Source organism: Myxocyprinus asiaticus, chromosome 25 (assembly GCF_019703515.2).
Source record: "Myxocyprinus asiaticus isolate MX2 ecotype Aquarium Trade chromosome 25, UBuf_Myxa_2, whole genome shotgun sequence".
Lineage (NCBI taxonomy): Eukaryota > Metazoa > Chordata > Actinopteri > Cypriniformes > Catostomidae > Myxocyprinus > Myxocyprinus asiaticus.
In genome coordinates, this window is record NC_059368.1 from 932,018 (window position 1) to 959,857 (window position 27,840).

At 40.5% G+C, this 27,840-nt stretch overlaps 1 protein-coding gene across 1 annotated transcript; it reads right to left on the reverse strand.

The window, feature by feature from the left end:
* Positions 1 to 7,949: 7,949 nt before the first annotated feature.
* On the reverse strand, positions 7,950 to 27,049 carry LOC127416326 (E3 ubiquitin-protein ligase pellino homolog 2-like). Its single transcript, XM_051655626.1, has 6 exons — positions 26,563 to 27,049; positions 17,810 to 17,939; positions 17,556 to 17,657; positions 14,052 to 14,249; positions 11,650 to 11,835; positions 7,950 to 9,674 (listed from the first exon to the last, which is right to left on the reverse strand). The coding sequence occupies exons 1-6, from the start codon at positions 26,634 to 26,636 to the stop codon at positions 9,075 to 9,077; spliced, it is 1,290 nt and encodes a 429-aa protein (XP_051511586.1). The 5' UTR covers positions 26,637 to 27,049; the 3' UTR covers positions 7,950 to 9,074.
* Positions 27,050 to 27,840: the final 791 nt, after the last annotated feature.

A 27,840-nucleotide genomic window follows, 5' to 3' on the forward strand; every position in this document is an offset into this window, starting at 1 on the left:
TGTTTGGCAGACATCTCGGCCTGGATGAAGGAACACCACCTGCAATTTAACCCAGCAAAGACCGAACTCCTTGTCTTTCCAGCCAACCCTGCTGTTGAACACAACATAACCGTTCAGCTGGGTTCAACTACAGTAATGCCTTCCAAAACGGTCAGGAAACTAGGGGTAACCATCAACAATCAACTCAATTTCACCGACCACATCTCAAAGACATCACGATCTTGTAGATTTACACTCTACAACATCAGGAATATGAGGAGGCGGGAACTGGCTGAACAGTCAACATAAACTTTAATGATATAAATTAACTTAAAACAACATAAAACACAAGGACACAGACACACATGCAGCGTTGCTGCGTGCATCTCTCTCTCGAACTGGCACCTCCGGCTCCCCTTTATCTCGCTCTCCCGCTGATCAGCTGATTTAGCGCCGGCCGTGCACCATCACGGGCCGGCCACACCCTCCTCCTCGTCACAAAATCCCAAGAGATCAGTAGTTACAGAAATACTCAAACCTGCCCATCTGACACCAACAATCATCCATGCGATTATCTAATCAGCCAATCAAGTGGCAGCAGTGCAGTGCATAAAATCATGCAGATACAGGTCAGTTAATGTTCACATCAACCATCAGAATGGGGAAAAATTGGAGCGTGGCATGATTGTTGGTGTCAGATGGGCTGGTTTGAGTATTTCTGGGATTTTCATATACAACAGTCTCTAGAATTTACTCAGAATGGTGCCAAAAACAAAAAAACATCCAGTGAGCGGCAGTTCTGTGGATGGAAACGTCTTGTTGATGAGAGAGGTCAACAGAGAATGGCCAGACTGGTTTGAACTGATAAAGTCTACGGTAACTCAGATAACCACTCTGTACAATTGTGGTGAGAAGAATATCATCTCTGAATGCTATTCTGAGATGCAGGTTGGCGCTGTTTTCGTGGCACAATGGGGACCTACACAATATTAGGCAGGTGCTTTTAATATTGTGACTAATTGGTGTGTGTGTGTGTATATATATATATATATATATACACAAGTAAATTAATCAGCTGGTATTATTCCATTAGATTGAACTGTTTGAACAAACAGTGGTATGCTACTTTGTTGTCACATGACCTCATCATGTTTCCCATTTATTTCAGTTTGGAAACATAAAATATTTGAGAGGACTGGGAGATAATTTATTTTCTGAAATAATTTTGCATTGCCTCGGACCAAGTTTAGTGTTTCTTCGCAATAGTTTTAAGTGCCCTCGCTATAAATTAACCATGGTTTAACTACAATAATACTGTAGTGTCCATACAGTAACCATGCTATAGCAATATTATAGTAACCGTGGGTAATCTTGTGATTTCTATAGTCTTTACTACGATTGCCATGGTTAAACTATGGTTAATTTTATCCAAAACCATGGTTTACTACAGTCATGGAATAAGGGTTAAACATGGTTTTACTACAGTAAACATAGTTGAGCTATGGTATTTGTGCTATTAAGATTTCTATTACCAATAGTTTAAATGTTTAAAATGCTGTTACTGTAGTAAAACCATGGTTAATTTATAACGATATGATTGTGAGGAAACACAAAACGATTTCAGAAAGTAAATTCCCTCCCCGTCCTCCATAATTTTACATTTTAATCCAATTTTGGGTAAAACGTCTCAATAATCAACTGCATTTATAAATTATTTAATTACACGAATAACATTTATATAATGAACATTTTCAATCCACATCGTACTCAAGTTTACCGCCGGCGCCAAAAGTTTTAAGGGCGGGGCTTTAGAAATTAAATGTTTAAAGTGGGAAACGCATCGCTAGCGGGCCTATATTCTGCAAACAACCACTCTTTGGAGGCATTTCCACATTTAATATAGTAAAGAATCCTATTTTCTTTAAAAACAGGGCTTCCACACCTTAACCGATGAATTTCCATTACATTTTCCAGTCGCTTGGATCAGACTGCTGCATATTTATTAAATATCTAGAGACTGCACTCACAAAGCACGATTTCTCGTCAGTAAAACGCTTTAGAGCATAACTTGAAAAACGTATATTCAAAATAGAAATTTCCATGACTGTTACAAGAGGTGCCTCATTTCTATAGCTTTTTCAGGCTTAGAAATCCCTACTTTAAAATTAACTGATATTTCCAGGTTGTCCTTGACCGTGGGAACCCAGTAAGACTCATAGACATTTAAAATGCAAAAATGTAACAGCCTTTAAAGACTTTTAAAGTGTTTTAACTACCTGCTTTAGCATCCAATGGTCGACAGAAATAACGGTCGACATTGAACCAATAATACGTCAACAGTGCTCTCTATTGGTTAACACTTGCAATCACCCACTTTACCCAATAATTATGTGACATCAAAACTGTTTCATTCCCTTGAAATTTACAGATCCTAATTTGATATTGGTGGCAACTTGTGCAATTAAAACGAATTCACTCCTGTGTGTATTTTGAAAAGATCACTTTTATTCATGTGATGATGTGTGATTGTCAGTGCACCTTGGGTTTAAACATCATGTTTGGATCCGTCTACTGCATGAGAAAGCAGGCGGTCATACAGTACAGGTTTGAGTGCAATGTGGCAGTGGTAAGTTCAAAGGTCATGATCCTTGTCTGAGATAGATGTTTTATTAAATGGGTCAAACACAAGGTGCAATATGTTCACATCTCGTTCAAAGGGAACACAAAAAATTGACAACACTCGACAGCCGATCAATCACATTTCCATTATCAACAATTCCACTCAAGAGTTTTTCAGATTTTGATTCCATCCAGTGTGGGACTATATCCAGAACATTATACAAAAGTCCTATAAAGCAATTACAGTCCCTCAGCATGTACACAACAGTCTGTAATTCTCAGGTCTAGTCAAGATCACTGAAAAACTCGATATTTCAAAGTGGACACAATATTGAACTGAACTACTAGCGAAAAGTTGTGCCTCTTAGATTTGCAATGGACATGCCTTTCCCGTTGACCTCTGAGAGAGAAAAACCCTTTCGTCCGGGCCGTGCATAATAGTGACAGACCGATATATCAGCCAAGGCGATTATTCTGACAATATTTGGCCATTTTGAGATTATTGCGTCTGCCAATAACTAGTTGGCCGATTAGGAGAAGTGGTCATTCCACTTAGTTTCAGTTACAAAATGTACAGCCCCAATTCCCAAAAAAGTTGGGACAGTATGGAAAATGCTAATAAAAATGAAAAAGAGTGATTTGTAAATTCTATTCACGCTGTGCTATATTGAAAGCACTACAAAACCACATTATTTGATGTTTTACCTTGTGAATTTAGTAGTTTAGTTTTTAAATATACACATTTCAAATCAGTTGATTGGTACACACTGTAAAAGAGTTGAGATGAGGGCAATTTAGGATTATATGCATTGAAATAATAAGGTGATGAGAAACAGGAGACGTTAAACAGGTGAGGCAAACATGTTCTAGTATATAAGGAGCCTCCAAAAACAGCCTAGTCCTTCAAGAGCAATGATGGGTCAAGGCGTTGCCAATTCGCCAACTGATATGTCAGCAAATAATCCAGCACTATGAGAACAATGTTCCCCAAAGACAAACTGGAAGGATTTTGGGCATTTCACCCTCTACAGTGCACAATATAGTTAAAAGATTCAAGGAATCTGGTCAAATCTCGGTGCGTAAAGGGCAAGACGAAAACCACTTCTGAATGTGCATGTGATCTCTGATCCCTCAGACATCACTGTCTTAACATCATTCATCTGTAATGGATATCATGAACATGGGTTTGGGATTACTTTAGTAAACCTTTCTTAGTCAACACTACTCACTGCTGCATCCACAGATGCAAGTTAAGACTTTACTATGTAAAGGAGAAGCCATACATCAACACTGTCCAGAAGTGCTGCCGACTTCTCTGGGCTCGGTCTCATCTGAGATGGAAAGTAGAACAGTGGAACTGTGTGTTTTGGTCCGATGAGCCCACATTTCAAATCGTTTTTGGAAAACACAGTCGTTGTGTTCTACAGGCCAAAGAGGGAAAGGACCATCCAAGCTGTTACCAGCATCAGGTCCAAAAGCCAGTGTCTGTATGGGCCAGGGGTGTGTCAGTGCCCATGGCATGGGTAACTCACACATCTGTAAGGGCACCATTAATACAGAAAGATATACATATACAAATTTTGGAGCAACACATGCAGCCATCCAGACAACGTCTTTTATAGGGGCGTCCCGGCATTTTCAGCAGGACAACTTCAAACCACATACTGGCCGCATAATCAGAGTGTGCGGGTGCTAGATTGGCATGACTGCTGTTCTGACCATCTCCAGTTGAGAATGTGTGGCACATTATGTAGCGCACAATACGGCAACGAAGACCCCGTACAATTGAGCAGCTGAAGACCTGCATAATGGATGAATGGGGGAAAATTCCACTTTTAAAACTTAACAAATGTGTGTCTTCAGTGCCCAAATGCTTAATAAGTGTTATAAGAAGAAATGGTGATGTTTCACAGTGGTAAACATGCGACTGTCTCAACTTTATTGGTGCGTGTTGCAATCATTTGATTTAAATGAGTATGTAAATAAAAAACAATTACATTCACAAGGTAAAACATCATATAATGTGTAATTGTAGTGCTTTCAGTATAGCAAAGGGTGAATATAATTTACAAATCACTCATTTTTGTTTTTGTTAGAATTTTACATACTGTCCCAACTTTTTCTGGATTGTACTTACAACTTGTTTTGTGGTTTTAGAGTAAATATTGTGTAAAATAAGTTGAGTGATTTTCGGTATCAGCTGTTAGCAATGCCATATCAGTCGACCATTAGTGAACAGAGAGATACAGGCACACGAGCGACACAGTTCTAACGCTGCTAACAGTGGAAACAGACCCTGGAACATTTGTAAACTTCGACTAGTGTAAACCTGAGGTGACCCAATGCCAGTCTGCAGGGGTCGAGAAGGGTGCGAACAGCATTGGAGGTTGTTGGAAGACGTAAAAACTGTCCGTCTCTGAACACATGAGTTGCTGCAACGAGACGTCACGAAACGTCCATTTGAAGCATAGACGTTCTTTATATATAATTAACACACGCAGACTTTTAATGACCTGCTTTTCAATCTCAGAGAACTACTTGATTAATGTTTTCAGATGTCGGGATTCAAAATGCATTTGAGGAAATTAACTTAAATGGCACAATCGAGCTCACGCTAAACCAAGCATTGCATCTGATAATGTCAAGGGAAACTTTGCGTACTTTAGAAGAGGTGAGAAATAATCTGTGGTTTTGATCGTTCCTTTCGTCAATAAAAAAATAGGGTCTTAAACTGAGGTCAGTTCTATCGCTTGTGAGGTAAAGTAGAGCTTTTCTATGTCTAAACCCTGCAATACAAAGCTTTGTCAAGTGGTTAGCTTATAATGCTCAGAGATGCACAGTGCAAGGTGTGCAGGCGATATACAAGTTCGTGTCATTTTTAGTAACACTTTGTAGTCACTTTCATCAATAACAATAACTTGCCTTAGCAAGCACCACTAATTATGTCATGCTTAACAGATTGTGTACATTCAGATGTAGTTAGAAACACCATAAAATCATATATTTTGAGCATTACATAAAATTGTGTTATTGATGAAAGTTAGTATAAAGAGTTAGCCTTTTTTAAGTGAAACAATAAAATATTTTCAAGGAGTGCAGTGAAGTTCAGCTTAAAATAAGAGAATCGTTGCAAATCAACAATAGCACCAGGGAGATTTAAGACGGCAACTATGCGCTGGAACTGTACATTCATCATACTGGTCATTAGATCGAGTGCCTGTGGTTAGATGTTGTCTTGGTAGTTGGCACAGTGGGCATTCTGTCTTCAGTAAACTCTCCTGGACTCAAATCATATCATATACATAAAATAATATATTTATATATAATCTATATACTGCTATATGTGAAACACTTGTATATAAAACAATCTGACAATCAAAAGTTTAGTAACACAGTCATGTAGAAAAATATGACATCTTGACGATTTCAAAACGACTACGGTATATATACTGCAGCTACAACTTGGACTTTCATTTAAATGCTAAAACAATCAGAAGAATCTAAAAATAAAAGGAAAAGAACAATACAAATCAAAAATCACAAGGGCTAAATGTCTCGTGACCTGGTAAAGCCCTTGACCAGGTTGAGCCATGTCTGAGTTAAGGTTAAGGGAAGTACATGGCTCGAACCGTTTGCATCTCTCCAGTTGATTTTACAGTGTTTATTGCTGAAAAGAAGTGTTCTAAAGGATTCTGTACTTTCTAGTGTGTGTGCTGTGAGATTGGTACGGTCTCAGGTCATGTACTGAGAAAGCATTTGAGGTGGCCGTAGAGGGGGCGGAAAGGAGCCGGGAATCTTGGACTAAACTGCAGGAGGGGGAATTTTCTTTTCTTTTTTGTAATCAGTGCTATTGTCTTGTTTTACAATAAAAATATCTAAACATCTTTAACACAAGATGCATTTGTTTTATGAGAAGCAAAATTGCATAAGACTTGTTTTCAGAGAGTAAATCTTTAAGCTAAATAATGCATGTTTAGATATTTTTATTGGGAAACAAGACAAAAATAGTGCAGCGCACTGGGACTTTACTCTAATTTCGCCACTTCATGGTGGTTTTCCCATTACAGAATTTCAACCCAAATATCCTGCAATCTCATCAAAAATTTCAATGCAAGATGCCATGGTCATTTAGTTGTCATGACTACTACTATATGCATATCTTTTGGACTTAAAGGTGCAATATGTAAGATTGACAGCAAGCGTTTGAAATGGGTACTGCAGTCCAAATTCAAAATATTGGAGAGTTGCCCCGCCCCAGACTCGAAACTCATGCTGGTTGCCAGAATGTTGACATGCAAATTAACCAACTCAGCATCCGTTTGAAAGGATATCTGGGCTTTAAGCTGTCTCCATGTTCCAAAGGCATCTCCAATATTTATCCTTGTTTTACTATGCCTCTGGTCATGGATGGCGAGGCTTTTTAGGTCGGGTGGAATCGTTATCTCTGATCCAGTTCGTTTGCTGGCTTCCGTGGCTGCAGGACACAGTGTGGTTTGCCTGCAAACTTGTTCAAATCTGGCAACCCGGCGGTGTCGAAATACTATTGGTCAGTGGGCAGTGGGCGGGATCACACAGGCCAAAACATAAACAGAAATTCCGGCCTGGAATGGAAACTTCAAAGTAGAATATACTGGCTGTAGCATTGTTATCAGAGAAGCCAGTATTTCAACGTAGCATGTTTCCTAATTCTCTAATGACATATTATGGTCATTTCATGATTTAGTACAGTAAAAATATTACATATGGCACCTTTAAAAGGATAGTTCACCCAAAAATGAAAATTCCCTCATCATTTACTCACCCTCATGCCATCCCAGATGTGTATGACTTACGTTCTTCTGAACACAAATTAAGATTTTTAGAAGAATATTTCAGCTCTGTAGGTCCATACAATGCAAGTGAATGGGTGCCAAACTTTTTAAGCTCCAAAATGCACATAAACACAGCGTAAAAGTAATCCATAAGACTCCAGTGGATTAATCCATGTCTTCAGAAGCGATATGATAGATGTGGGTGAGAAACAGTTTTATATTTTTACCATAAATCTCCACTTTCACTTTCACCTTTACATTCTTTTTGTTTTTGGTGATTCGCATTCTCCATGCATATCGCCACCTACTGGGCAGGAAGGAACATTTATGGTAAAAACAGACTTAAATATTGATGTTTCTCACCCTCACATCACTCATATCGCTTCTGAAGACATGGATTAAACCACTGGAGTCCTATTGATTACTTTTATGCTGCCTTTATGTGCTTTTTGAGCTTCAAAGTCCATTCACTTGCATTGTATGGACCTACAGATCTTCATTTGTGTTCTGCAGAAGAAAGAAAGTCATACACATCTGGGATGGCATGAGGGTGAGTAAATGAGAGAATTTTCATTTTTGGATGAACTATCCCTTTAAGAAAAAAGGTAAGGCTTTGTTAAAAAAACTAATGCTGCCTTCAAGTCCTTTGGAGTTCTGATATTGTAATTATGACGTGATGTGCGCATTCGTAAGTGATTTTGGTCAGAATAAATCGAATGTGTTAGGAATTTCATATTCTTCTCTCTTTTTCACTTCCCGACATAAACAGTTTTTTTTTTAATCTCTAGTGCAACAAAATGAAGCGCAAAGGACACACGAGTGGTGTAGTTTGCTTTGAGTCTTATCATTTTCATGCTACAACAGAGAATGATGGAAAATTTAGTTTAGTCACACAAGCATGTCACCTCATAAACTGATTAAATGAGTCATATGTTCTTGCACGTTCAATCGCAATTATGGCTGGGTAGATATCGATAAAGGTTTCGATTACGCTTCACAAGCACTTAAATTCTGATTTTGATAAAATTGTATTAGATTTGGATTCATCTGGGTATATTTTAGTTATAATGTACATTGTTTTATAACTTTTTGCATTATAACTATATTTTCATTTAAAAAAAATCTCAGTTTATGCTGTAAATTATACAGGGAACCTTCTTACTTGTGTTCGTACATTACGAAAATATTAGTTAAAAAAATTAACCGTGGCCCAAACTATGCAGTTCAATTGCAACTTAATTAACAGTTAAGTAAACTTTAAAGTAAAAGTTCGATCTTGGGATTTTAAGAATCAATACCAGGATCTTTCAAAGGAAGATTGAGATTAATTGGACAATCAATATTTGTACCCAGCCCTAATCATTATTCTTTCAGTACACAAATTGCACTAAATTTTGCAATAACTTATTGTCATGATTCTTTGACACGCCCACAACTCAAAGTCTGGACTGGAATTATGACGTGGTGGCTTTCAGGTGTGCTCATCTCATAAATACGAGCAGTTCAACATGACTTGAAGGCAGCATAATTCACCAACGTGAGCTAATTGTGCACAAGTATTTTAGTGATGGAGATAATGATAACGTCAGTGTAGGTGTCACTGTTAGCAATACAGCCCCTAGAGAAACTCCAGACCCCCATCCTCCCCCTCCTTTGGCCACCTCATCAATCGATTGGACCCTGGAAGATGAGCCGCGTGTACCCATGGCTGCCTGACAGCGGGGCCGAGCAGAAGGGGCATGTGGGTCGGAAGGCGTGGGTCCCGTGAGGCAGCGGAGTCTCCGCCCAATACCTGGCCGTCTTCTCCGAGCACACGTGGCCACAGGGCACAAAGGCGTGAGTGGGGGCGCCTGCGTCCACGTAGAAGGCCGGCTCGCACCCCAACCACAGGGGAACATAAGGCCCAACCGTCCGACAGAGAGGGCACTCTCGACGTCCCCCGGTGCCTCCGCACTCCCCCTCCTCTCGCTCGCGGTGGCGCTCCGGCCGCTGGCCCCAGTCGTGCCGGCCATGGACGTGGCCGCAGGCGAGGTACGCCCAGGGTTGACGTTCCTCCAGACTGTGGCTTCGGGGAAGGCTGGGGAAGGCCAGCGTGCTCAGACCCACGGGACACTGCGGCCGAGCAGCGTTCAGCTCCAGACGCAGGGCGTCTAGGTGTCGCAGAGTCGGCGCTTTGAGCAAACCTTCAGCAGTGCGCCACAAGAGAGTGGCACCACAGAGGTCCACGAGGGAGCCGTCCTGAAGCGCGCTGCTCTCGCCTTGGGCCTGTGAGGACAGAAGAACCGTTAACTACTATCTGCCTGCAAGGGCTGTTGTCGCCTAGCGGTTACAGAGTTGGACTAGTAAGTAAAAGATTGCAGGTTGAAACCTGCAAGGCAATCACAGTTGTACCCATGAGCTTGGTACTTAACTCCTGGTTACTCCATGGGGACTGAACCTGTAACTCAACAAGGATTTCATTTGTGTATGTGCAAATTCAAACTTGTGTTTAGTTACGAAACATTAAAAAAATGAATGGTGTTCGGCATCACCAGGACCAGATGGACACGTGCTACACACGCATAACACCACAGAAAACTTTGCAGAATTTCAGCCTCTTTTACTCACCGGTTCGAAGGTTCTACATTCTCAGCTACATTTTACTGTGTTTAAATCCCCTCCGCAGATTTTCCCTCAAAATCAGCGCAAATAAGATCCGAAAGTTACAGCAGAGGGCAAGATTTTTAGGAAACTAATTTTCAGTCTTTTCTGTATAACTTCAGAAGACTTGGAATATAGCATGCAAGTCATATGGACTACTTTTATGGTTATTTTTTTTATACCTTCTGGAGATTTTAGTTCCCATTTGCTTTCGTTGTATGGAAAACAATGCTCTGATGTTCTTCATAATTTATGGTAATCTTGAGCAATTGTGCTCATCTGTAAGACACTTAAAGGGATAGTGCATGCCATCCCAGGTGTTTCAGACTTTTATTCTTCTGCAGAACACAAATGAAGATTTTTAAAAGAATATCTCAGCCCTGTAGGTCCATACAATGCAAGTGAATGGTGGCCTAAACTTTGAAGTCAGCATAAAGGTAATCCATACGACTCCAGTGGTTTAATCAATGTCTTCTGAAGCGATCCAATCATGACCGCCAAGGAGACTTCTGTCAAAATTTATAGTGAAAAGGAGTTACATTTTGGTCAATCCTCAACAAAAACCAACTGGATCAGCTTCAAAGTCCTGGTCACCATTCACTTGCATTGTATGGACCTACAGAGCTGAAATATTCTTCTAAAAATCTTCATTTGTGTTCAGCAGATGAAAGAAAGTCACATCTGGGATGGCATGAGGGTGAGTAAATGATGAGAGAATTGTCATTTTTGGGTGAATTGTCCCTTTAACCCCTGAAGGCTAGTTGACGCATCATTTTTCCACATGCCACGAGTGTTCTAGCGTGAGCCCGTACGGTCGCACTACGATGGCTTTGTGATGCATGCACAAATGACGCACATGGTTACAAACACTGGGCTGCACACAGACACTCTGAGCAGACTTGACATAATGTAGCGGCACGCGGTAAACCAAAGCATACTTTAGCCTTTATTGCTCAAGGGAGATGGTCCCTGTAACGTACCGTGCCGCCGTTCTATGGTGACGTTAATTAAAAGACTGTTGTAAAGATTCTTATGCTAATTAATTAACACTGAGAATTCAATCGAATCTTGTACGACCAGTGCAAACCAGTTTATCCAATGTGCGCAAGTGTTGTGCACATGACTGTTTACGCTTTGATGTCAAATGCAGAGAACAACCCGATGATTTCAATGAATTTTTTTGAAAAACTAATTTTTGAAAGTTATCAAAAATCCCCAGTGTCTTGCTCAATGGAGGCAGTTCATCACCCGGCACTTGTGGAGTTCAAGTCTGCATTGTTTGGTTCCCCATATCTTTAGTAACGAGAGTAAACTACCCAAACAGTGGCCTAACAATAATTGCGCAAACACTGAATATAAAACATTGAAAATAAACAGGAACTAATAAGCTCCAGAAAATCACACAGGCTGCTTGAGTTGATCACGCAGCCCTTTCACTTAACGAAATACCCATAATTTAAAAAGCCATTACTGCCACAAGCTGAAATCACATTAAGAAGACTTTCTGCTTAATAGAAGGCCATGGACAAGGCTATGGCAACATCTGGATGTTTCAAGTGGTACAGATGTTAAATGTAAAGATGTTAGATATTGTATTTACCAGTTGTCCTCTGATAGGACCGGATCTGGTTTCTCTGAGAGTGTAGACATCACCGCACACTGAGATCTCTCTCCACAGTCCCTGCTTCGGTTCTTCTGGAAAACCCTGAGGATGCATCACCAGCACCCCATTGGTTGTGAGTCCATCCATGTGACCATCTGGATTCTTCCATTTAGTTGCCTTTTCCTATATGGGAGATGTGCGAAATTAGATATTTTCAAAATCAACTAGTCTGTCTTAAGGAAGCCTGTATAACGAGCCTGATTTAAGTTCATGTTAACAACACACTGTTTAGATGAGTTCTTACGGGGTGCGTTCACATAGGATGCGTTAATGCATTCATAAACAGCTGGACAGAGCACAACAGAACAGAACAGAAGTTTAACCATTTGTAACTTGACACCTAAAAAAAAAACAACAAAAAAAACACGCTCATGATGCTTATCAGTGCTTATGACGTGAAGCAAGATGCAGTGTCGGCTTTAAAGAGGATGACTAGGAAAGGGTATGGTTTGTTTTTATGGTTTGTGTAATGTCACTGCATCTCGTGCACTGTTGAGTACTCATCCTTTTAAATATATTTTTTTTCTATCACACCTGGAGTTCACGAGTTCGAATCCAGGGCGTGCTGAGTGACTCCAGCCAGGTCTCCTAAGCAACCAAATTGGCCCGGTTGCTAGGGAGGGTAGAGTCACATGGGGTAACCTCCTCGTGGTCGCTATAATGTGGTTCTCGCTCTCGGTGGGGCGCGTGGTGAGTTGTGCGTGGATGCCGCGAAGAATAGCGTGAAGCCTCCACACGCGCTACATCTCCGCGGTAACGCACTCAACGAGTCACGTGATAAGATGCGCGGATTGACGGTCTCAGACGTGGAGGCAGCTGAGATTCGCCCTCCGCCACCCGGATTGAGGCTAGTCACTACGCCACCACGAGGACTTTGGGAATTGGGAATAATTTTTTTTGACCACGACCCTGAACATGTTCCATGTTTTAGGTATTTTAATCCTGCCAAAGGTCACTGGTATCACTGAAAAATGTTTAACTTCATTATATACAGTATTTCGGGGCAGTCTTGTGTTACTTCTATCTAGTAGCATTTTCAAATGTAATTATATACTGTGTATTTAAAACAAAAATTAATTCGAGGTCATTTGTATTTTATTTTAGTTAAATAAAAATAATGTTTTTTTGTTCAGTTTCAGGTTTTTTTCCAATCATCTCAGTTTTTATTTTTATTTCAATTGACGAAAAAGTTTTCACTTTGTTGTTTTCAAAAACAATAACAACACTGGCGGAGTCCGTGCGTACTGTGCTAATGACAACATTCGCGTCACGCACACTATGCGCCGAGACGTAGCGGCACACAGAAAGCACCTGTTGGGCTGTCAGCATACCAAAACTCTGTCTGAGAAGTTGCATCTTTAAATTAATTTAACCCTTGTGTTGTTCATTTTGTGTTCCCGGTCAAAAATGACCGGCCCAATAAGATGGTTTATAAAGCTCTCATATTGCATATATTATCACAAGATATTGCATTAGATCTTTTTATCAACTTCTTTTTAGTAATTATGACAGGTTTTGTACTCCTTTCTTGAACATATTTAAATATATATATATATATATATATTTTTTTTATTGTTTGAATGATTCTTTAAACTGAGCTTAAACCGGGTCAGTGGGAGGCACATAAATAAATACAAATACAATAAATGCTTTTTGTCATGTTTTTCCTTATTACTCCCTGAAACATACGTATAACATAGACAATGACATATCGTAACTTACAGCAGACTATCTCGATTCAAACGAGCCCAAACACAACATAATATGATAAACAGATCTTGAAATATTTCTCAAAGAGTGTACATGGAAAGACAATGCACAAAAGTGTATTGTCACATTGTGTGTGTGTGTACATGTCTGAGGACTTGTGTGTGCAAACACACATCCACATGTGCTGATTTAAAGGATTGGGATGCTCCTGAACACTAAATATTTCTGTATTTTGTAGTCTAATCCATTCATTTCCAATAGCCGGTCAAGTGTATCAAAGTTTTTTTTTTTTTGTGTGTGTGTGTGTGTTTTCAGATACCATATGTGAACTAAGTCAATTAATTTTAATCTAATTGGATTAAGTAAAAAAAAAAAAAAAAAAAAAAAAAAAAAATCAGGTCAAAATGATAGGAACACAACATAGGGGTTAAAAAGATCAGCTACGTCATATTAAAAAAATTATAATAATTATATATATATAACAATGACTAGTTGGTTGTTGAACAAATAGCTGACCATCCCGTCTAACCAAAATCTGAAGAACTAAGCAGATATTACACGGCTCTATTAGAACATAATTCACATGCTGAAGAAACACTATTCTCCAATATTCCAGAATAAATACCAACCCCCAGGAAGATGTTTTTGGAAGAGTCAAATCCAGCAGCATAGATACGGGCAGTGTAAGGAGGGTTCCGGTCACACACCACCCTGCAGGCGAAGCGAGAGATGGTGCTCGGGGCGGATGAGGAGTCCTCACTCTCCTTTGAACCTCCGGGTGTGTCAGTCACCACAAAGTCAATGGGACTCTCTGTGGAGCGGCCGATCTGCAGAAGATAAAGGATTTAAGTCTTGGAACAAGCCGTATTATTTTGGAACGGGACGTGGAAACTGAAGTCAAGTTCACCCTCCACAGCACCAACACGTATCACAATGGTAACGCTTCTTTATTTTTTTAATAATTTGTTTGTCTTGATTATTATTATCACATTTTAACTTTATAAAATATATAAATTCTACTTTCTATCAATTAATATTATTTCTTGAAAGTGTTTATATAATAATGATATGAGCTGTCAGTGTTTGAAATAATGTGTACAATTTACAAGTAACAACATTTAAGTTTACATTCATTTGTATAACCAGTGCTATAATGGTACTGTCACTTTAAGTGTTTAACGCGCATCTCGCAGACTCATGTTCATTTATTTTTTTTAGTGCATCCTGCCATTTATGATCAAAATTGATAATTTACTTTTACCATTTTATCTGAAAGGACGTTTTTTTTTTCACCCCTTTTTGGAGTACCCAATTCCCAATGCGCTCTAAGTCCTCGTGGTGGTGTAGTGACTTGCCTCAATCAGAGTAGCGGAGGACGAATCTCAGTTGCCTCCACGTCCGAGACTGTCAATCTGCGCATCTTATCATGTGGCTTGTTGAGTGCGTAACCGTGGCGACGTAGCATGTGTGGAGGCTTCACGCTATTCTCCGCGGCATCCACGCGCACAACTCACCACGCACCCCACCGAGAGCGAGAACCACATTATAGCGACTACGAGGAGGTTACCCCATGTGACTCTACCCTCCCTAGCAACTGGGCCAATTTGGTTGCTTAGGAGACCTGGCTGGAGTCACTCAGCACGCCCTGGATTCGCAACTCCATGTGTGGTAGTCAGCGTCTTTACTTGCTGAGATACCCAGACCCTCAATGAAAGGATGTTAAAAGACACATTATTCAATGCAAGTGGATCTCGTTTTTGATGGACACACATTACACGGAAGAAATGGTCTGTTTTAATCTCAACCACTTTTCAACAAAATAAGGCGATTTTCCAGGTATTCCAGTACTTACATTTTTAAGAGCTAAATTCAAGCACTTTAAGCACTTCAGGGACCTTATGTGAAACCTGTAAACTTACACAGGACAGCTTCATGTGCCTATCTGGAATGAAATGCTTTTCTACACTAGATGAACGGCTTTGACCGTTATCATTCATCTCACATCTTATTTAAAAGATGCAATGTCAAGCTATAAATCTAAAAAGGAGACCTCCATTCTGTTTCATTCTGTTGAACCGTCCTGGATGGTTTTTCACCCATGTGTGTTTTTTAAATTGTTGGTCTTTCGTGAACATGTACTAGATGGACGTCTTTGTTTTTATGTGTTTCCGGCAATGTGCAGCGTGTTTTAGGCACAAGTGCAACTTCTAAAAATGTGTCTCATGAAGAAGCAGCCTTTATTTTTGTCACGCATACATTTGCACATATACAGTGAAATTCTTGGTTTTTTTTCACATATCCCAGCTAAGACGGGGTCAGAGCGGAGGGTCAGCCATGATATGGAGCCCCTGGAGTAGATAGGGTCAAGGGCCTTGCCCAAGGGCCCAACAGTGGCATCTTGAACCCCCAAACCCAGAGCCTCAACCGCTGAGCCACCACTGCCCTAATCATTCTGCTGCAGCCACTGACTGGGAGAAACACATGGAGTTGATGTGGGATGTGAAGACCAGTGTCTCTGCTTTGGCCTGTTAAAGCCGGTTGAAGCATCTGACATCACCATGGATTGTTTTACGATTGCGTATTCAGAACACTTCAGCGTGCACTGTATTTGAACCAGTCACAATATGATTTAAGCTTTGCAAAGGAACTGTTATTGAAAGATGGAGCAGTTAAAACACTATGGGGGGTCTGGGTATCTCAGCGAGTATTGACGCTGACTATCACCCCTCGAGTCGTGAGTTCGAATCCAGGGTGTGCTGAGTGACTCCAGCCAGGTCTCCTAAGCAACCAAATTGACCCGGTTGCTAGGGAGGGTAGAGTCACATGGGGTAAACTCCTCATGGTCGTGATTAGTGGTTCTCGCTCTCAATGGGGCGTGTGGTAAGTTGTGCGTGGATCGTGGAGAGTAGCATGAGCCTGCACATGCTGTGAGTCTCCGCGGTGTCATGCACAATGAGTCACGTGATAAGATGCGCGGATTGACGGTCTCAGAAGCGGAGGCAACTGAGACTTGTCCTCCACCACCCGGATTGAGGCGAGTAACCGCACCACCACGAGGACCTAATAAGTAGTGGGAATTGGGCATTCCAAATTGGGAGAAATTTTGCTGCACGATGTGAGCCAATTGTAGCAGTGGGCATTTACATTGAAGTCTTAAAGGGCCAGAGCGCTTAAAACCGAGCGTTTCAGACAGAGGGTCAGAGACAGGGTGGAAAATTATTATATATTATTAAATTACGACTGTTTTGGTGCGCAAAAAAAAAAAAAAAAAAAAAAAAAAGCTTTACCAACATTATAAGCTGACCTCAGGGAAGATATTAAAATAAAAATACAAAAATAGAGTATGTCATGAACCCTTTAAATGGAATCAGAGAATCACGGTAAACAAAGCCCGCCAAAAGAGCTCTGCAGCGATCGAGTTGCTCTTCCTACACTTCCAAACTAATTATACAGTATATTTGTATATATCTGAATATTTTGCAATGAAATTCAAATGTATTGCTTCTATGCTTCCAAACAACAACTTCAAATCAATAGTTTTATCTTTTTCTATCATTTTTAATTAAATTACATTATTTGCAATGCTTCATGTGATTGCAGTTTATAACCTCATTAAAGACGTTAAGTACACAGTCTTGTACAATTGTATTTTTGTTCGATTTTCATATACTTTGTTGCTTCAAATCAAAGTATGTAATGTTGTGATTCACCTCAGAGCTGGTTGTTTCGGTTCATGGCTTACAACTCTTTTATTAAGGATCTTATGAAATCCCTATGAATAAAAATGAATAGGAAAAATACTTCTGGAAGCAAGACGGCTGAAAAAGTGACTGGCCACTGTTGCACTGTATTATTGCCACAACCTTGATTACATTAAAGTTAAATGCCATAAACAGCAATTCGGCGTACGTGAAGTCAGCCAAAATGCAAAGTCGTTTCAGAGGCGAACAAGTCACATTTTCGTGAAAGTCACAAAAGACATTTTATTTTCACTTTGGAATAACGTGCATTGACCATGCACAATAAAACCAGAAAAACGTTTTGAGAAAGTAAATGCGATCAGTTTTAATTTCATGTTGAATTCTTGAATCTTGCATCTCAATTTAAAAGTGACAATGCCTCTACAGACTCACTTGGAACATGTCGGTGTCATTGTCATGGCAGTATTCCACCACCACTGTCTGATTCCTGGAGAGGGTGAAGGAGATGCTGTGCTGACCCCTGCTGTTCACCGCCTGAAACAAAAGGTCATGTAGGTTATTTACAACACCACAACGTAACCATTTATAATGCTGAAAGGCCTCAAGATCTTAAACGATGCTAGTCGAGGCATTTCCTTTCATTTCTGCCATTGAATGCACCTGTGATACTCTGATAAAACACACACCTTGCTGTCGTGTGGGTTGCTGAGGATGTGCACAGTGCTCGGCTTGACACCGTTTGCTTTTGCCCTCCTGTAAAGAGCAAAACGGCTCCTCTTCCGACCGCGGTCTCCGCCTGGCAGGGAGCCATTATACCTGGGAAAGAGCAGAAGAGAGCGATGCATTTACACTGAGACTAAATGTCCAAGTAGCTCTTAGAAAAAGGTCATGCACATTTTGGCATTGATTTTGAAAATACGACTGATCATTTATTTAAGGATAGTGATCATATGAAGCCATTTATTATCACATAGTTGTTTGGCTCCTTTTTACATCATAATGATAACAGAAATCACCCAAATGGCCCTGATCAAAAGTTTACACACCCTTGAATGTTTGGCCTTGTTACAGACACACAAGGTGACACACACAGGTTTAAATGGAAAATAAAGGTTAATTTCCCACACCTGTGGCTTTTTAAATTGCAATTAGTGTCTGTGTATAAATAGTCAATGAGTTTGTTAGCTCTCACGTGGATGCACTGAGCAGGCTAGATACTGAGCCATGGGGAGCAGAAAAGAACTGTCAAAAGACCTGCGTAACAAGGTAATGGAACTTTATAAAGATGGAAAAGGATATAAAAAGATATCCAAAGCCTTGAAAATGCCAGTCAGTACTGTTCAATCACTTTTTAAGAAGTGGAAAATTCAGGAATCTCTTGATACCAAGCCAAGGTCAGGTAGACCAAGAAATATTTCAGCCACAACTGCCAGAAGAATTGTTCGGGATACAAAGAAAAACCCACAGGTAACCTCAGGAGAAATACAGGCTGCTCTGGAAAAAGACGGTGTGGTTGTTTCAAGGAGCACAATACGACCATACTTGAACAAAAATGAGCTGCATGGTCGAGTTGCCAGAAAGAAGCCTTTACTGCGCCAATGCCACAAAAAAGCCCGGTTACAATATGCCCGACAACACCTTGACACGCCTCACAGCTTCTGGCACACTGTAATTTGAAGTGACGAGACCAAAATAGAGCTTTATGGTCACAACCGTAAGCGCTATGTTTGGAGAGGGGTCAACAAGGCCTATAGTGAAAAGAATACCATCCCCACTGTGAAGCATGGTGGTGGCTCACTGATGTTTTGGGGGGTGTGTGAGCTCTAAAGGCACGGGGAATCTTGTTTAAATTAATGGCAAGGTGAATGCAGCATGTTATCAGAAAATACTGGCAGACAATTTGCATTCTTCTGCACGAAAGCTGCGCATGGGATGCTCTTGGACTTTCCAGCATGACAATGACCCTAAGCACAAGGCCAAGTTGACCCTCCAGTGGTTACAGCAGAAAAAGGTGAAGGTTCTGGAGTGGCCATCACAGTCTCCTGACCTTAATATCATCGAGCCACTCTGGGGAGATCTCAAATGTGCGGTTTATGCAAGACGACCAAAGACTTTGCATGACCTGGAGGCATTTTGCCAAGACGAATGGGCAGCTATACCACCTGCAAGAATTTGGGGCCTCATAGACAACTATTACAAAAGACTGCACGCTGTCATTGATGCTAAAGGGGGCAATACACAGTATTAAGAACTAAGGGTATGCAGACTTTTGAACAGGGGTCATTTCATTTGTTTCTTGGTTGTCATGTTTTGTTTTATGATTGTGCCATTCTGTTATAACCTACAGTTGAATATGAATCCCGTAAGAAATAAAAGAAATGTGTTTTGCCTGCTCACTCATGTTTTCTTTAAAAATGGTACATATATTACCAATTCTCCAAGGGTATGCAAACTTTTGAGCACAACTGTATATAACAGTATAGTTAATTTTCTGGATGTTCAATGAAAAAAAATAAAGGTTATATTTATGGGTGTTTATTCAAATTCGACCACTTGTAGCATTGTGGCTTCTAGAAAGTAAAGTCTTGTTAAAACATTTTTCAAACTCTCACTATTTTATTTATTTTTTGCATAATTTGGCAAATTACATATATTTCCCAATTTCCACCTTGAAAAATATATCTAAAAACGTGTTTGAAATTAATGATTAAGTTGTAAACACTCGTATTCAAGGTGCAAGGAAAGTATTTTAATACCTTTTACACAATGGTTATACAAGTCAGTTTTTTGGTAGAAAAATGTTATGTTTTTCAAAAACGTGTGAAACCAACATGAACTCAAAGATTACATTGACACGTATATATTTTCAACCAGATTTTTAAAGGGTTTTTATTTGTATCACCTCAGACAACCTTGTTTGTCAATGACCCTCATACAACTTGTTTCATTCCAAGTCATTTAAAGTCATACAATAGCTTTGTGCAACAAACACACAACAATGACTGAAATTTAAGTCGTTAGTCACTGATAATCTTCCCCTTCACAAGGCTTAGAAGCTGCGGCACTCATTATCAGTGAATAAAGACTTAAATTTTGGTCTGTTCCTCACACAAAGCTATTTCTGACTATAAGATTTGAGAGATAGCGCATGAGTCACATTAACTAGTTTTATGGTTAATTTTTTGTCGCTTTTAGAGCTTAACAGCCCCTGGTCACTGTATGCTTTCACTGTATGAAAAAGAGCAGCATGCACATTTTGATAAACATCTGCTTTTGTGATGCACAGAAGAAATTATGTCATACAGGTTTGGAAGAACATAATAAATTATGTCAGAATTTATTTTTTTGGGCTTGCAGTTGTCGTACATAGATGAGCCCTGTCGGAACAGCTTACATATCTATTTCTTGACCAAATTCCTACCTGGGCACAGACACTATCATGTTCCAGAAACACTGAAAGCCAGTGAAGACATTATAGAAACATTCTGAAAACCTAAGAGAATGTGGAAGTGGTTTACTCGAGAGATTTCAGGATATTATGAGGAAATCGCATGCATGTGACACCCATACTAAGTCCAGGAGACACCGGTGTTTTGCACACTCTGATCTGCAAGCGTGTTACACAGTACTTCAGTATGCGGCGTCCAGCGTGTGTAGCCAGAAGTCTGCAGCGGCTGGAGAAAGACTCTTTTGTTCACACTGCAGCTATTAGTAACAACACAGCTAAGACACGGCGAGAGAACTGCAGCTGCATTCATTCAAACTTTGTATTTCCAGAGCGAGAGGACGCAGCTGCGCTCTGAGTGGGTAATACTGAAGCCCTCCACTGATTTATTTATAAATCACAGAGTTTTTGGGGCATATGAACAGGTGGGGGTCTCAATGTGCATTTGCATATTTGCAGGGGAGATTTTGCAGTTAAGCACAATGCATTAAATGCATCCTCCTGAACGCTCACAGCCTGTGAAATCCTCTCTGCACAGTAGAACTCAAGTGCTGCAAGAGCATTGACTGTGTCTACAGCGCTCAAAGTGCCATTTCAGCATTGCACACTGAGACAGGTCACAGCAGAGTGTTTTCACCTTCGTGCATGCACGCACACACACACACAGAAATATTCAAATAGCTTACGCTCCATATATTCTCATGCTAACCTTCCATTGAGGTGATGTGCTGCTAAATAAGCAATATTTGTGTTTTTGTGATGCCACAAAAGCAATGCACCACATTCTTTAAAGAGAATGCAAGTGGTTGCTAGGATGTTCTGGATGGTTGCTACTTTCTGATTTCCAAGTGCACTTGGGAAGCTCATATGTTGGGCATTCGTCATACAACATGTCACGCATTTAAGTGGGAAACAAAATACGGAAGAAGCCAAATTAAAACAAATACCCAATAAATGACAGCAAAAGCTTTGTACTTGTGAATAAGCACAACTGAACACACCTGCAGCACTTTCACATGACATAGATGAATTATTAATGCATGGTATGTAGCAAATGTCTAATTTGCATAAAACAAACCGTGAAGGGCGAGTCATTAGGTTTACATTAGTTGACAATAAATATATATTATTGAAATAATATCGCAAAAGCATTGCGTTTCATAATCTTTCATGTCGACACACCCCTTCCAATGTCAGAACTCGGGTATCGCGTACAATTTCGAGTTTCCCAATTGTAAATATGACTTAACCTGGTCAATCATGTGCAAACAAATTCGTAATTACGATATTTCCGACTCCACTTTAAAGGAATGTTGCAGGTTCAATACAAGTTAAGCATTTGTGGCATAATGTTTACAATGTGATTACCACAAAAATTATTCAACTCGCTCCTCCTTTATTAAAAAAAATAAATGAATAAAAATCTGTTCCAGTGAGACACTTACAATGGAAGTCAATGGGGTCAATAATCTGTAAACATTAAAATACTCACTGTTTCAAAAGTATAGACACAAGACATAAACAATATATGTGTTAACATGATTTTACTGTGATACACTTACTAACCACATCTGTTGAAAGATACATCCAATTTTACAACTTTGTCGCCATGACGATGTAGCAAATAAACGGTGCAGATAAGGCGCTAAAGTTTAATACTTCGGTTTAGGGGTTTGCTCAAACTCAACTCACTAACCCTTGAGGGGGCCTGGGTAGCTCAGTGGTAAAATACGCTGGCTACCACCCCTGGAGTTCGCTAGTTCGACTCCAGCCAGGTCTCCTAAGCAACCAAATTGGCCCGGTTGCTAGGGAGGGTAGAGTCACATGGGGTAACCTCCTCGTGGTCGCTATAATGTGGTTCGTTCTCGGTGGGGCGCATGGTAAATTGAGCATGGTTGCTGCGATGGATGGCGTGAAGCCTCCACACGCGCTATGTCTCCGTGACAACGTGCTCAACAAGCCATGTGATAAGATGCGCGGGTTGACTGTCTCAGACGCGGAGGCAGCTGGGATTCGTCCTCCGCCACCCGGACTGAAGCGAATCATTATGCGACCACGAGGACTTAGAGCGCATTGGAAATTGGGCATTCCAAATTGGGAGAAAAAGGGGAAAAATCCCCCCCCAAAAAAAACAAAACAAAATCAATAACCCTTAGTTATAGGATTTATAGTTTAGTAATAGTGATGCCCGCTCTAGCTAACACCAATAATGTTATTGCAAAGAGACTGCCAGACCGAGAGAGAAAAAATCCTTGTAATAAATAATGGGTTTGTAAACTCTGTGGGCTAGATATGCTTCAAACAGTTCTCAAGGGGTATTATGAAAACAAGAGCAAAGAATAACATAATTTTTAAAAGTTCCACAAAAAAATCCATCATTCAGACAACAGAAAGTAGGCCATTATGACATTACAAAGTCACTCGAGTTTGCCTTCGCGTTCTGAAGTAGAGAAATACATTGTGTAATTAGCACATAGCCGCTGAGATCAGCACACATGGCCGCTGCTCACAAGTGTGAAACCAACACACAGAGAGCAATGCATCCTGGAAGCATTAACACCATTTAGGGCCAAAGTATACTCCAACTTTCCACGTACCGCTACGGATGTTCCTGTAGCCCAACTGGTAGAGCATGGCGCTAGCAACTAGCAAAATCATGGGTTTGATTCTCAGGGAACACACAAACTGATATAAAGTACACCTTGAATGCACTGTAAGTCGCTTTGGATAAAAGTGCATAAATGTAAATGTAAAAAATGTGAATGTCTCACGCATAGTGTGCGTGACGCAAATTTCGCCATCAGCACAGTATGCGCAGACTGTCCACGTAGTTTTTATAAACATGCTGTTGTTCCACATCTGTTTGTGTCGTCTGTGCATGAGCCTGCTCTTGATTGTACTAAAGCGTATCACGAAGCAGTCGCAATGCGCATTCGTATGGGTTTGCAGTCAAAAGAGTATACTTTAAAGGGCTGAAGTGCTCGACTGGGCGTGAGATGTAACGGCACGAAACATACCCTAGCTGGAAGGCCAAAGTACACTTCGGCATTCCATGAGCCGCTATATTTCGCGCACAGTGCATGTGACACAAATTTCAGTGTGGACCAGACTTGTGACTGATTATCAAACGGGTGACTACACGAGACAAGCACTTAAGCTCTCAACCCAGCATGGTTTACTCTTCCTGTGGGCTCTCTCGCATCTCCTGTAAGGTGTGGATATTAAAATAGATTTCTGCACTTTGTGACTCATGTGGGTGAAAACATTTAATGCTTTAATTTCCTGAGTGGGATTATATCACACGCTCATAGCTGTGCTGATCTAATGCAGCTGTATTAATAGTGACAGACCAAGGGGGCCTGGGTATCTCAGCGAGTATTGACGCTGACTAGCACACCTGGAGTCGTGAGTTTGAATCCAGGGCGTGCTGAGTGACTCCAGCCAGGTCTCCTTAGCAACCAAATTGGCCCGGTTGCTAGGGAGGGTAGAGTCACATGGGGTAACCTCCTCATGGTCACTATAATGTGGTTCTCGCTCTCAGTGGGACACGTGGTGAGTTGTGCGCGGATGCCGCGGAGAATAGTGTGAAGCCTCCACATGCACTATGTCTCCACGGTAACGCGCTCAACGAGTCACGTGATAAGATGTGTGGATTGATGGTCTGAGAAGCAGAGGCAACTAAGACTTGTCCTCCGCCACCCGGATTGAGGCGAGTAACTGCGCCACCAAGAGGGCCTACTAAGTAGTGGGAATTGGGAAAAATTAAATAAAATAAAAAATAGTGACAGACCGATATATCGGCTGATATTTGCCACTGTGGAGCTATTATTAACTTATATATATATATATATATATATATACTGGCCATTGGCCACAGTGCTGGTCATTAAAAACCCTTATCTATTGATCACTTTATTGATGCTGTTCACTCCCTTAAAGGGATAGTTCATCATTTACTCACCCTCATGTCGTTCCAAACCCATATGACTTTCTTTTGTGGAACACAAAAGTAGATGCATAGTTTAGAGTCTGCAAACGGACTTCTTGAAACCTCAGGCCATGTCCACACTAATACGTTTTAATTTGAAAACACATTAATTTTGTTACGTTTCGGCCTTCCGTCAACACTGAGACGACATTTTTGTCCAGTGAAAAACTGAAGCTTTTCGAAAACGCTCTCCCAAGCGGATAAATTTGAAAATGCAGTCTTTGTGTTATACTGTGGAAAAGAAAAACTGAGATATTCGAAAACGATGACATATTTGTTGTCAGGTGACCTATTCAACCCAAAACAATTAAGATAGCGGCCCGTGTTTTAGCGCCGTTGTAGTGCCTGCAATCAGAGACTATTTAGCAGAGATGGGCCACTTGTATTAAAATGAAAAGGAGAAATTAGAAAGCCCAACCAAGGAGCTCTGAGCGCCCAACGGTCAATGAATGTAGAAAGGAAGTCCCGCCTTACAGGTAAAAGAGCCAATCAGCTTTTAGATATGGACATCACCTGTCAATCAACTCGAGAACGCGCAAGCGCAATAACTATACAAAATTGCGTTTTTTAGCGTAATCCGAGGTAAATAATTACAATTTATGATTCCAGTATTGTCAGATTTTATTGCTGATTTGAAATATGTTCTTTAATCATAATCTTGAAAAAGTTCAAATTCCTCTGCTTTATGCAAATGACGAATGCAAAACGTGAAGTTATATTTTAAATGCAGTTTGTGTGTTTTTTTGTTGCTATGCTGCAAGTGGATAAACAAAAATATAGTTAAGTGAACCAATTGTGGTAACATCTTTGAGGCGGCGTATATTCCACCTTCAGTTTGCAAACACACCCCAAAGCATCTTGCGTGGCTTTGAGCGGAGTTTATCCGCACCAGCGGAAACATAGCGTTACCTTTGCACTAAGAAATTCCGCCGGCGAAAAAGACGTGTAAAACCAACAAAAAATGAGAACTGTCAACCAGCCTCTTTTTCATGCTGCACTTTATACTCTGAGAGAGTTGAAGTTGAAAAAAAAACGCCGCTAAACACAGAGATCACCGCCAAACTGAGCAACTTCGTACTGGTCAACGCGGTGAATTCGTCTGTTAGCTCCACATGAAATCCGCGGGGGGAAATTCTTCTCCACTGGAAGACGATTGTGCAGATTCTTGTTGAGATGACTGTATTTCGCCTGCTGAATTTCGCCGAAGAGTACATGAACCTGCACCTTCGAAGATAAATGTTAGTTTGTACAACCTTTATTTAATTACCCAGAATTGCTGACCAGCTGCAGAACACAAGGAAAATTGCGTCGCAGACCGTATATGGAAATGAACTATAGGACCATGCTTTTCAGGAGATTTTTTTTTTCTCCCCAATTTGGAATGCCCAATTCCCAATGCGCTCTAAGTCCTCATGGTGGTGTAGTGACTCGCCTCAATCCGGGTGGCGGAGGACGAATCTCAGTTGCCTCCGCGTCTGAGACCGTCAAACCGCGCATCTTATCACGTGACTTGTTGAGCGCGTTACAACGGAGACATAGCGCATGTGGAGGCTTCATGCTATTCTCCGCAGCATCCACGCACAACACACCACACACCCCACCGACAACGAGAACCACATTATAGTGACCACGAGGAGGTTACCCCATGTGACTCTACCCTCCCTAGCAACCGGGCCAATTTGGTTGCTTAGGAGACCTGACTGGAGTCACTCAGCACGCCCTGGATTCGAACTCGCGACTCCAGGGGTAGTAGTCAGCTATCAGGTCAGTTTGGATGTAGAGCTTTTCCAAAACACCGTTTTCAAATGTATCCAGATTTATGGGGATGTAGCCTCAGTCACCACTCATCTTTTCCACACAATGAAAGTGAATGGTGACTGAGGCTCATTTTAGGGGTGAACTGTTCCTTTAAATGATCAATTCACTGATTAACCATTTTAAGAATCTGAGATTCCAGAACAATCAAAGCTCACAGTTGTGTGCTGTAGTAAATATGCAGCACTCACCCGAGAATCACCAGTTCGCCGTATTTCACCGGATCTTTTGAGCGGGCATGTTCGTCCTGGTTCGGCTGCAACATGGGACCGGACGCACCGTCACTCTGGTCCGCTTTCGGTCTTACACACTCGGATCAAGCCTTTCAGAACCGAGTAAGTAACTCAAACAGATGGAAAGCGACTGATTTACACGGAAAACACGCGTGAATCTCTGCAGACGCGTCGCATTGAGCGCATGGCTCTTCCGTGGGTCGTTACGCGTGAAAATTCGGACCGAATTCGTTCATGAAGTCCAGAAACGAGCGGCGGATGAACAAACAGCTCACGGCGGAGTGGAATGAACCATATGCGGAGCGGGGGGTTGCGGAATTAAACAGACGGAACTGTCTTTAAAAGCGTTTTCTCGCGTGAAGCAGCTTATTGATTTTTTTATTTTTGTCAGGTTTATTCCGATAAAAGTTCATAACTGGCAACCGTGAGAGATTCAGATTGAGCGTGTTTTCATTCATAAAGTTCTGGGATTCGCGCACCCCTCTGATTCGGGCTCAGTGACGTGTCCTGGATTTCCTTTCAGCATTACGTCACTGTACAATACTGTCTCATAATCTGATGGAGAAAATTTCATAAAGAAGCTAAAAATAGTTGTTCAACTGGATGGAATTAATACAGTGGTATATTTCAATGGCCATGGGTTGGAAAACTATTCTTAATATTGATGGAGAAATTGTTTCAAACAGTTGGTTTTACATTTAATAAATTATTTTAACAATATTGTAGTGCTTTGTATACATATAGAATATATTGTATTATTAACCCTTGTGCGTCAATTAAAAAAAGTTACTCAGAGGTCCTTAGAGGACAAAAATGTCTGCGTCAAAAAACTGCCATAATAATATTATATATTAATAATATTTTCCACTTTCAATGAGTTCATTTTTTTTTAACCAACATCAGTCCTGATCATAACAACCAAATATTCATTTTCAGGATTTTTACCCTTTAAATGCCAGCTTATTTATATAATGGCACTGTTGTTTTTTATGGGGAATAAAACACAAACAAATTATTATTTTCCATATACTAAATGCTAAGGGGATTTTTTTGTTTGATTGTTTAATTATCACAGTCTGGGATATGTCAATGATTAGCAATAACATTGATTTTTATGCATTATTATTTTTTGTGCAGTGTCAGATAAAAAAATAAAAAAAACAACTCACTCATGAGCTTAGAGGACAAAAATGTCTGCGTCAAAAAACTGGCATAAAAATATTATATATTAATATT